At 39.7% G+C, this 12516-nt stretch overlaps 1 protein-coding gene across 12 annotated transcripts in view; it reads left to right on the top strand.

Annotated features, from left to right (window-relative positions):
- The window catches only part of RYR1 (ryanodine receptor 1), a 92987-nt gene that overhangs the window by 60643 nt on the left and 19828 nt on the right, over nt 1-12516 (top strand). For 8 of the 12 annotated variants that reach the window (XM_069943325.1, XM_069943324.1, XM_069943319.1 and 5 more), the window contains 16 exons: nt 3341-3511; nt 3611-3670; nt 4163-4297; nt 4412-4524; nt 4756-4852; nt 5230-5342; nt 5444-5495; nt 5903-5977; nt 6120-6219; nt 6332-6411; nt 6562-6638; nt 6859-6932; nt 8246-8263; nt 10683-10763; nt 11420-11508; nt 11609-11737. In XM_069943325.1, coding sequence (XP_069799426.1) covers nt 3341-3511; nt 3611-3670; nt 4163-4297; nt 4412-4524; nt 4756-4852; nt 5230-5342; nt 5444-5495; nt 5903-5977; nt 6120-6219; nt 6332-6411; nt 6562-6638; nt 6859-6932; nt 8246-8263; nt 10683-10763; nt 11420-11508; nt 11609-11737 — 1464 coding nt within the window. The remainder of the gene's footprint in view (nt 1-3340; nt 3512-3610; nt 3671-4162; nt 4298-4411; nt 4525-4755; nt 4853-5229; nt 5343-5443; nt 5496-5902; nt 5978-6119; nt 6220-6331; nt 6412-6561; nt 6639-6858; nt 6933-8245; nt 8264-10682; nt 10764-11419; nt 11509-11608; nt 11738-12516) is intronic. The other 4 variants (XM_069943326.1, XM_069943322.1, XM_069943318.1 and 1 more) reach the window with 1 other exon arrangement.

The raw sequence follows: 12516 nt of genomic DNA, 5'->3' as shown, positions 1-12516 counted from the left end.
GCTCCTCCTGTCCAGAACAGCAAGGCAATAACTGCAGAGCACTGAGTGATATCAGAAGGATGCGTTGTTTCTTCAGTGTCTGCTGGACAGCCCAGTAACTGGCAATGTAATTGTTAAAGGACAACTCCGGTATTTTTTTTTTTTACTTCTTAATAAACACTTTACAAAGTTATATATTTTTGTAATGTGTGTTAATTACCTTTCCACTCCTCTCCCCCCCTTCCCCCAACTCCCCCCAGAAGTGAAAGAAAGCCAAACTTACCTAATAACTGTCGACTACGTCCTCTTCTCCCAGCGCCATTTTGTGTTGGTGCTGTCACGAGAGGGGACATGGCCTGATCTTCCCCCTCTTCGTTAGCCCAGCCCCTCTCTTCAGCTTCTTCTTATGGGACTGAATGGAAGAGAAAAGCCTACTGGTGCACATGTACAGCAGCAGCCTTTTCATTGGCTGGGGCATGGCACATGGCTTCCAGCTTGCTCAGTGCCAATTGGCCGAACAAACTGGAAGCCGCGTGATACCATTCAGCCGATGAAAAGGCACAAACGCATCGGTAGCCTTTTCTCTCCCATTTATTACACTGAACCAGGAAGTGAGGGACAATTGAAGATGATGGGGACCATGGCCAGTGGGAATTTCAAACAGAGGTGGTAAGTATGAACTATGGGAGAGATTTATTAAACATGGTGTAAAGTGAAACTGGCTCAGTTGCCCCATTTTCCAAAGAGTCTGTGAGGAATGAAAGGTGGAATCTGATTGGTTGCTAGGGGCAACTGAGGTAGTTTCACTTTACACCATGTTTGATAAATCTCCCCCATACTGTTTGTCAGTCTTATTTATTTATTTTTTTTGCGCTCTGGAGTTGTCCTTTAAGCTCTCTTTTTTTGGATACAAACATAATATTACACAATCTGAAGGATGAAACGTACATCTGCAAATCCCTATGTAGACTGCAGGGTGTCCAAGATGTGGAAAAAAACCCTTTGTCATTTTATGTTGGTTTTGGCATAAAAACAGGCAGAGGAGGATGCATAGGACAGTTGCCTATGGATCTGGTTTTGTGTCCATTGTTTATTTCCTGTAGAATATATGTCCATTTTGGTTTTGTCATCTATGTATGTATTGCTTTCTCTATATTCATATTTTGTCATGTTTCTTGAAAAGCAATATCTTCTTCCACCAGTATGTTACCTTCTGTACAACCAATGAAGCACTATGTCCTTCATGGGAGTCAGCCATCTTTATGTCCTCTGCATTTAGATCTTTATGACCACCAGATTTTATTATCATAATGCTGCATGGTGTTGTCATGTCTTCTAAATGTTCATCTCCACTTTTATGTCTTTCTTGTGTCTTCCTCATCTTCAGCAACTAAATCAACACCTCTTCATTTTATTCCTTACCCCTACATACCAGAGGATGTATCATGAAACAAAGCAGATGATGTTATCCTTATGCTATATTATTTGACGCAGTGTTTTTTGCTTGATGGCATTAGGCTCCTATAACATCACAATGGGAAAACAATGGAGAGAGTCAAGAAGTTTGTGATCTTCCTTGTTTTCAATATTTAATTCTCCATTTGAAAAAAAAAAAAAAGATATGAAAAACCTGACCCCCATCATGATACAAATTGAAGGGGGTGTATAATTTAATTTTCTTAACCCAAAATATATTTGGAAACTATGGCATGTATCCGAGTTCCTTGTCAGTTCTTGTCTATGTCTGATACCATTTCATACTTTTGTCATTGTGTCTTTACTCACCCACATCTGTGCATTCCCATCTCAGTTTAACGGGGTTGCCATTGAATTCAGTATTAGGCAATATAGCATTTGTGTAGATATTGCTGCTATATAGTTATGTCGCCTCCTAGTGTTCTTTTGAAGGACTCTCAAAATGTCCACCTATTGTGTCCAACACTGGTGGTCACACATGCTCAGTAGCATTGTCTCACTCCCTGAATCTTCATATAGACAGGAGGTGGAGTGTTTTCTGCTATTGCTGTGCAGTAAAAATCAGTACACTAGTATTGGTTTCCTACAACCAGCACTGCACAAATCCGGTAGACATTCTGAGTGGTAGAAAAGAACATCAAGGGGGCCATAACACATATGTATAAGCAATATTAGTCACTGAAATTTTTTTAAAAAAATTATCCAAAACAAATAAAGTTTGCATGATTTACTAGAGAAATGTAATACTTAATCATTGGACAACCCCTTTAACTAGACCTGTATTCATTTTGTTCACTGAATGTTGATGTCTTCATGCTGTCAAATGTTTCCATACTTTGTTCTTTTATTCAACTGTGCAATACCATCCATCACTGAATAGCGTAAAATATTAGAAGACCGGTATATATATTGTATGTGCTGCCTCATTTGTGGCCTGAAGAAGTGTAAAGGTAGAATTTATCTTATTGGATAAAAGTTTGATAAAAGTAAACAAGGCCTGCAATATGGGACGATTGGTGCCAGTCGATATTATAAGAAGCATGGAGATACTGACAATTGACATCATGTAGACTGTATGACACCATCTGTTGTACTTCAGTTATCTTAAAGAGACACTGTCAGTAGGTTTATGCTGTCCTATCTAAGGGAAGCATAAACTAGAGACAGAGAAGCTGAAAAGAATGATGTATCACTTACATTGTTCTGTGCAGCTGATCTAGAGATATCCTCCTGAATAACATGGACAAGTAGTCCGCTCCATTATGTGCATGAGCCCAGTAGTCCTGGATATTTATGAGAAGCAGAAAACTCTGCCCACCAGATGCTGATTGTCAGGTATCTATCCATGCTATGTATGGGCAGCAACTGTCAATCAGAAGCTAAAGGGCAGGAGAAGGGTGTGGCAAGAATCCTATTCTCCTGCATATTAGGAGAACAGCTGAACAAAACTATGTAAGTAATACACTGATCTCATTCGCTTGTGCACACAAAGGACACTAGAAGATTAAAGTCTCTTTGAGTGATCCTTTGTGGTGGGCTATGTTTTTTGCTGGAAATTCGCAAAATCTTGACTGGATAGGTGAGTTGTTGATGCCTTTTGCAACTTATTATCCTTTAGGCTATGTTCACACATAGTATTTTTATCAGTATTTGTAACTAAAATCAGGAGTGGAGCTGATGGAGAAGAACTACAATAGAAAGATTTGCACAATTTCTATGTTTTCAATCCACTGGTTGAAAAATACTGTCCAAATGACTGATCAAAAATACTGCGTGTGAACATAGCGTTAAGGTGTTTGATGTTCCTTCAGATTCACTCTTGAGCTGCATTGCATGCACTGCATATGTTCAATATAGATGATATAACTTTTCTTTTCCCCTTCAGTCTGGTGGTTCTGACCAGGAGCGCACAAAGAAGAAACGCCGAGGGGATCGGTACTCCGTGCAGACATCGCTTATTGTGGCTACCCTTAAGAAAATGCTTCCCATCGGGTTGAACATGTGTTCACCAACTGACCAAGAGTTGATCACATTAGCCAAGACACGTTATGCTCTGGTGTGTGTGATCCTGAGGAGGATTCGATCCAGTCTTTAACATATATTATTGTCCTCATTGATCTTTGTCATCCATCCTCATTTTGTCATTTCTCTACAGAAAGATACAGATGAAGAAGTGAGGGAATTCTTGCAGAACAACCTTCACCTACAGGGCAAGGTTTGTGTATAAAGTATACTTTATATTATATGAAATGCAGTTAATTCAGAGCCGTCTCATTCCCATCGGTATATTCTTAAATGGCCTTACTTAACGTTACTAAGTCAAGTACCGTCTACTCAAACAAACACATCAAAATAAGGTGGTAATAGGGCCCATCTTACCATTAGGGATGAGCGAACTGGCTGATTGCCGCTGTCTGCCTGCTCCGTGGAGAGGGTGGACACAACCTTGAGGACCGCCTGGAAAACTGGGATGCAGCCATAGCCATAGGCTGTATCCCAGTTTTCTAGGCGGTCCTCAGGCTGTATCCACCCTCTCCACGGAGCGGGCAGACAGCGGCAATCAGAAGCCGATAGTACAGGTTCATACGAACCCGAACCTCAGCCGGTTCGCTCATCCATACCTTTTAGTCCTCCACTCCTCACATTTTATTCTGACTTTCATAACAATATAAGCTCATGCCCTATACTATCTCTTCACTCCATTTAGTGTGAGAATTCCTCAATGCGTTGGCAAATGGCCCTTTATAACAAAATGTCAGGTAAAGCAGAGGACTCCAATAACCCTGAGAAGATTGTAAAACGTGTGCAGGAGGTCTCAGCTGTGCTCTACCACCTGGAATTGGTGAGTAGCTTCATACAAATATTGTAGAATGAATCCTCTTCATGTCTTCTTTTCTTGTCCATCATCTGCTATATTGTCCTCATTGATATGATTATTGTCTCCATTGCTCACCAGACTGAACACCCTTTCAAATCCAAGAAAGCCGTGTGGCACAAGCTGCTTTCCAAGCAACGTCGTCGTGCTGTAGTGGCCTGCTTCCGGATGACTCCACTATATAACATTCCCAGGTGAATAGGAATAAATGAAAGTACTACTGGGTCTAGTGTATACATTACATTTTATCTCTATGTTCTAGGTGTTGTGGGACCTGCATCTACCAGAAATGTATGGCTTATCTTGTTCATATGCCATAAATGTCCCACATGGCAATAGCCCTTTAAGCTCCTGCAATGGGTGTCTGTGGGGGGGTCAGAGAGTGTTTTTGTATATCACTGCCTGTTGTATTTCCTATTTTGCAGACACCGTGCTTGTAATATGTTTTTGGAAGCTTATAAACACACCTGGATAATGAGTGAGGCTCATGACTTTGAGGACAGGATGATTGACGACTTGGCTGTAAGTACTATATATATATATATATATATATATATATATATATATATATATATATATATATATATTATTATACAAAGTTGATTTAAGGATTATCAACCGAGGACATATGTACCATAAAGACAACCTTCTTAGCAGGGCATTGACAACCAATATAAACTTTTTGTCCCAATTTTAGTGCACTTAAACCAGAACAGGGACACTGGGATCTCTGTCATAAGTTGTTAGAAGTGAGATGATGTCAAGGTCCTAATTTAAAGCTATGGGGACCCTCACCCTATACACGTGCACTCCATCAATTAATTAATCAATCAATTAATCATTTTTTTACTACATTAGTGAATCTTGAAGTTGTCCTGATATGTGTGATTATTCCTCAGAAACCTGGTGAAACAGAAGAAGGAGAAGGAGAAGAGGAAGAACAAGAAAAGAAGCCAGACCCTCTCCACCAACTTATTCTTCATTTTAGTAGGACTGCTTTGACAGAGAAAACGTAAGTATTGTGATGGGGTGCTCAGTATTATATGTTTTTTTAAGAAATATACAACATGCAAAATGACTGCAACACTATTCCTATCAACCATTATTCTACAGAAAACTGGATGAAGACTACTTGTACATGGCCTATGCGGATATCATGGCAAAGGTAAATTAAAATTAAAAATTAAATTTAAAAAAATATTCATGGCTGGGTGTGCCATAAAAAACTATGTAATACCTCCACTGATCACCTACAGCTCTCGTTCTGACTGCTACCACTCCCCACTCATCACCTCCCCTTTTCCTGTGACACATCATCCACACAAGAATTGGCCTGTGCAGCCAATCACTAGCCAGAGATTGTAGAATTGCTCTTAGGTTTCTGCTTTCCAGGAGAACATAAATATTTAATCAAGAAACAGCGCAACAATTGTCCATCTTAACATGACTTTGTTATCCTATACCTTCCATATGATACATTGGTCTTATTTGGATCAACACTTTCACTCCCATCTTTTTCATTGTCTTCACAATCTGAGGTTTCTTCTAATCTTTTATCTCTGTGCCTCCCAGAGTTGTCACATGGAGGAGGAAGGAGAAGAAGACTCCGGTGGTGGTGATGAAGAAGAAACTGAGCTTTCATTTGAGGTATTTCTCCAAAATCTGTATAAATTTTGTAAGCAACTTCTTAGTTTTGTGGACCCTTTACAGGTTCCTCTCTATCCAACTATGAAGGCTGACATATGTCCATGTCCGTTGTTCAATGCCATTTGTCTTCTTTTTTGCACAGGAGAAAGAAATGGAGAAGCAAAAGCTATTGTACCAACAATCCCGTCTCCATAACCGTGGTGCCGCGGAGATGGTCCTGCAAATGATCAGTGCCTGTAAAGGTGCGAAAATTCCTGGGCCAAAAAGAAGTGAACTTTCCTAATATATCCACACCTGATGCGTTTTTGGTCAAGTCCTCGACTCACTCTCTCCATTTATAATTCTGTCTCTTAGGTGAACCTGGAGCCATGGTCTCCTCTACACTCAAGCTTGGAATTTCTATCCTCAATGGTGGTAACTGTGAGGTTCAGCAGGTAGGAGATCTATCTCAGTGTTAAATGGACTACATTAGGACTTGCTAATATGATCCCAACAGATACATAACAGATGATCATGGACTCCTTTGAATTACATTGAATTAGATAGTGGAGTTCTCACTTTTGTTTTTATATTTCTTTCTACAGAAAATGCTGGATTATCTAAAGGAAAAGAGAGAGGTCGGCTTTTTCCAGAGTGTGCAGGCCCTGATGCAGACTTGCAGGTGAGGAAGACCCTAAGGGGCTATGCTTACTATCTAGTTCCAAGGGCAGCTAAGTCTTCATTGACTTTGCCCTTAGAAATGTGGCTTAGTGGCAGCATGTGGCACTTTCTTCTGCAACAGTCTGCCAACTTTAACTCCTCACCACTAATGCCGCCACCACCTACCAAAGATCTTCTAACAACACAATGTATGACTATGGTCCATCTATCTTTTATTGTAGTGTCCTGGACCTGAATGCTTTTGAACGTCAGAATAAAGCAGAAGGACTTGGTATGGTAACAGAAGATGGAACAAGTGAGTACTGTTAAGAAACATATGCAAGTCTAAAAACTCAGCTTTCGTTTGCCAATGTATAACAATCCTAAGAAGATTTCTTTTTAGGCATTGACTTGTCGACCTGGCAGAGGTTGCCCAATGTGATGGAATTTTTTTCTATAGTACATACTAGATTTCAAATTTACCCACCTGAATTTGTTTTACCTAGAGTGGAAGTCTATACTATACTATTGTGGAAATATATTTCAAACCAAAGGAAAACCCAAAAGAACCTAAGATTATGAATCCTCATTATAAAATGTTCTACCTGTTTGGTGGTGGTGGTGGTGGTGGCCATTGACCATCTTCATATAATGTAAAGACTTTCATACAATAAGTTCTAATGGTCATGACAAGATAGGTTTAAAGGTACACACTCAGCAAGCTAGTATTATGGCTTATAAAGGACTTGGGCAATGTATAAAACAAGGATGCTTTAATTGAGGCCCTGCATTAGGCATAACACATCACATCAGTTTTTATGGGACTGTTCTTTTAACCCCAGGATGCTGTATTTTTTTGGTATTTTTTATGATCCATATGACAAAAAGAAAAAAGGCAATCAGACATGAATATGTTTACTAAATGCATGCTTAATCTAAGAAATGTTGTATATTATGTGATATGGTGGTCAGCTTTAGTTAAGTTAGCCAACAAACTATCTTCCTGCTGGGACCTCCAGGGATCAACTGTAATCTGTGGGGAAAATATAAGTGTTAAAATTCCCTGCAGTGCCTCCGCAGGGGAAACTAAGTATTACAGAAAACTCACTCAAATCAGTGGGTTGTATGTGTAGTCCAGGACAGGACTGGTCCTCCAGAGAAAGAAATAAGAAAAAAGAGCAGGGGAAACTTTAACTCAGTAAATGAAAAGTAAACAAAACAAAAAAAAACACTTTAAAGGGCCTTTATGTTGGCTACTGTAGACAACCTATTGTATTGTGTGTATCCATTTTCTGAATTGTTGTATTTGGCTAAATCAGACATGTAAAGGTCTACACTGTGGTTTTCATTCATATACAGCCTATGTTCTCCAAACCCATCTCTATCCTAATCATCTCCCCCATCTCTAAACAGGACATAATATGTTGTATATTACATGCTGTGTTTCTCTCTCTATCTCTTTCCGTTGTTGGGGGTCAGGGGTGGGGACTGTTGTTATATTTTTGGCACCTTCCAATTAATGAGTTTTTAATAATGATAATCACATTTTCCTTCCTGTTCCCTGACATGGTTGTACCCCCCTCCTTTTCCTGCCTGCCTCTCTCATTCCCTGACCTCCTTGGTTCCCAGTCATCAACCGTGAACAGGGTAAATGTTCATTTAAACCACGCTCCACCAGTGCTTCAACTAACAGATCATTGTCACCCCCTGCCTTCTCCTTATACTGACTGAACCCATCCTAAATCCTACTTTCATTGATTTATCAGGACATGGAAAGGAAGGAATATTATGCTATACTTTATGGTTAAAACTTAGCAACAATCTCCTTCTCTGTACTAGAGCATTCATGAGGTCTTAGCAAAGTTGGCAAATCATGACCACCTGAGTGTCTTAAGGGGAATATATTGAATAATTATCACTACTATATATAATAATGTTCACGTATATAACCTACATCGGTATTATGTTTACACACTAGAATGGATGGGTTAAGTCAGTTTGGAGAATTCCATCACTACTAATTCCCCTGCACAGAGATCCTCTCCCTTTCCTTACTAACCAGTATCTAACACCTTTAAGCCTCAGGTCAGAGACTGTTTCCAGGTGAAGACATAGAAGCCTTGAACATCACATATCTAAGACTTGTTTGGTTTGGATGATACATTTTAGTTACAAGGCTCACTAAGCAATATGCTTATTAAATACGATCAATCTATTAGAACCACTAGCAGCCTGGATGTTTGGAAATTGATTTTCTAACCTAGATAACCCATTTAGGATATGATGAAAATACATTAGTATCAAATACATGTATCAAAATATATTTTACTAAACAGTTTTTATCTATTTTTTATTGTTTTGTCTAGGAGGTAATACATACAGTATATTATAAAAAGTGTCTGCTGTCACTTTATTATAGATGCGGCCTGCCCTAGTGCACAGCAGGACAGGTTGCTTCATGCCAGGCCTCGCGTCCTTCCTGCTCTGTTAATAATTCGCTCAGTACAGGTTATTATATTGGGGTGCATGTAGGCGGCTGAATATTGCCAACATTTATCCGTTTATTACAGTACATTATTTTCCCTACATATTCACTCAATTTAGTCTTTGTGCCGCTGACGTTATCCAGGGGCAGAGTACACACAGAGACAGAGCTAAGATACAGGCAGGGCCGAACTGAGACTGAAACCCTGGCATTTCAGAGCACACAAGCCCACTTGCTGTGGGGTGCTCATCTGGGAATCAGGGACAGGTGTCCTGGATTCCTGGGCTGGCTTCCTCCTGGGCCAGCGACTCCTTCTCCTTACTGTAGGAGGAGGAAGGAATTGGGCCAGGAGGAAGATGAGACCGGCCCACAGAGGGTACTGGCCCATCTAGCATTTGCCCGATATGCCAGATGGCCAGTCCAGCCCTGGATAAAGGATGCTGACACTACAGCTCACTTTAGCTCTTTCTGTACTGACACTCAGCTCCTGATTAAGGACAGGTGAACTGACAGAGCTGAATACGAATGACCAGGCGCATATACTAATGTATATTTCATTATGTCTGTATTATGGCTGTTACTCTAGATATCATCATTTTTTTTTTTTTCTAGGTAGATATAAGTATATGAAGAAGGCCCAGATTTATCTAACTGTGTAAAACAGAAACTGGTGTAAACCGCCTACAGCAACCAATCACAGCCCAGCTTTGATTTTATTTAAATTGTGATTGGTTGCTATAGGAGATTTACACCAGGTTCTATTTTCTAACACCCTATGATATATCCGGGCCTTAGCATATTATAAATTAAATGCATGCAGAAATTGCTGGGTGATCATTGAATTTAAGATGTATTGCACAATTTTAATAGGCATTGTGAACCAAGGTACATCTATTTTTAAGGATATATACTTGGTAAACGAGGGTGCCTAAACTATTCCATGGGTCATGGACTGAGTATGATATATATATATATATATATATATATATATATATATATTTTTTTTTTTTTTTTTTTTTTCCCCCAATCACTGGAGTTATTCAGAAAGTAATAAATCGGATTACATTATAAGATTCTGGATTTTTTTTGTGCATTAGAATGAATTGTTTTGCTGTTGCTACCATGCAGCAGATACAGTTTTTCAGTACAGGAACTTGTTACCTCCATTTTTTTGAATCACAACTAGGGCAATCTGTGAGGTCTCTAGACTCTTGACATTCCTCTAACTGCACGAGCTCTGGGTTTGTCAGTTTGTAGTGTATTGAGTTTGGGAAGACACTAACCTGGAGTGATTCTTAATCAATCTATATAACACCTATCATTTTTCCATATCCTTACTACTGTTATTTCTCTACGTTCATCTTTATGTTTTATCGTCCATTATGTTGATTTGACTTTCTATGTTCCTACTTCAGTTTCTTACTCCCTTGTCGTACTCTTTCATTAATGTACATTTTCTCTCTTACATCACTTGTTTTACCTTTCCTTCCTCGTCTCTAAACATTTTCCTATTTGGAGTCTTTTTGTCTTTAGCTCGTTCCTATTTTGGGACTCTAATGTTGTGATTGTTACTGTCTTCAGGAGAAAAAGTCATGGCGGACGACCAGTTCACCCAGGATCTATTCCGATTCCTCCAGCTGCTTTGTGAAGGACACAATAATGGTATGAAACAAAACATTTTGCATTCATTGGATTTGTAAAGGCTTGTAGATTTCAATTGTTTTGGAAGCTACGAATGTTGATGTCCTCAATTAACAAGGAATGCTCATATATATTTTCCCTGAGATACTTACAATGGTATCTAATAGAGATGCGCGAAGCAAATTGAGCAGTTTATGATTTGTTAACAAAATTCACAAAAAAAACAAACACCGCTCCCCGGTAGTCCTTTTCCGTCTCTTCAACTAACTCCAGTCCACTGAGGCAATCGCTGGCCGCTGTGCTGTCCATTCTCAGTTAGTCAGTGATTGGCTGAGGGGAAAGTGACAGCCCACTCAGCCAATCACGGACTGACTGAGAAGGTACCGCACTGCAGCCAATGTTTAGGTGATCGGGCTGTCACTCTTGTATCTCAAGAGTGACAGCCGGCTCAGCCAGTCACTGGCCACACTGCTGTCCCTCACTCAGTGATTGACTCAGTGGAGGCTGAAGACAAGGAAGAGGATGCCAGGGAAGCACAGACAGGTATGTAGAGATTTGTTAATTTTGGTTACTGAAGTTTGCGAATTTTGCGGTCAAAATTTGACAACGTTGCCAAAAATTTTTTTTAATGATTCGTTGATCTCTAGCATATAACATGATGTGTACTTATTTTACAGATTTCCAGAACTACCTACGTACTCAGACTGGCAACACCACCACCATTAACATTATCATCTGCACTGTGGATTATCTTCTACGTCTACAGGTAACCACCAAGTGCAGGAAAAATATTCTTGGTAACCTCTGAAATGTGTATATTAATATAATCTGTTCAACAAACTGTTTTTCAAAACCTCCCATCCTAGGAATCTATCAGTGACTTCTACTGGTATTATTCTGGAAAGGATATTATTGATGACCAAGGCAAAAGGAACTTTTCCAAAGCAATGTCTGTGGCAAAGCAAGTGTTTAACAGCTTAACAGAATATATCCAGGTAAAAAACTGTCTACCTTGTGAAAATGATGCTTGGATTATAAACTGATCATAGTATGTTGAAAATGCAATACCTACTATTACATGCTGTCACATATAACACAATGATACAGTGCCTAAAAATCACTGCAGTGTGGTGAGGTTTCCAAATAGCACTGAACAATAAATAAATTGGGGAGTTTAGCGCTTGGGCATGGGAGTTTAGTTTGGGCATCAAATGTGGGAAGCGAGGTATCAAGCAACAGGACATATTGGGTCCTTCTAAGCAGAGAAAATTGTGATTGCCTTTCTTCTCTCAAGCTAAAAGGAAGATGTACTGATTGGTAATCTAACGTCTGTTAACTCAAAATCGAGAAATAACATGTATGGAAATGGGTTTTCAAACTTAGGATACTCATTTAAAGGGAAACTATCAGCAGGTTAGAAGCATCTAACATGCTAAAATCTCCCTAAAATGCATGGGGCACTGAGGATGAAGGTACGTTTCTCAACTTTATCCTTAACAGCTTCTGTTTAATCCCTATGCTAATAAGTTGTTTTGGTGCACTTGGGCCGGACTACCCAATGTACCAATCCACCTCCGGATGGCCTGCCCCTTTTAAGAAATATCAGCAGAGCAGACCAGCCAGGGGGCGGTGCAGCCAGGGGCAGATCAGTGCACTGAGGGCGGGAGTCCTTTCCCCGGTGCACCAAAACAACTTATAATCATAAAGATTTAACACCTAATATCATGGAAACAGACCTGAGGATGAAAGTAAGAAAGTTACCTTCATCCTCAGT

Source organism: Dendropsophus ebraccatus, chromosome 10 (assembly GCF_027789765.1).
Source record: "Dendropsophus ebraccatus isolate aDenEbr1 chromosome 10, aDenEbr1.pat, whole genome shotgun sequence".
Classification (NCBI taxonomy): Eukaryota; Metazoa; Chordata; class Amphibia; order Anura; family Hylidae; genus Dendropsophus; species Dendropsophus ebraccatus.
This window is presented reverse-complemented; position numbering and strand designations above follow the sequence as displayed.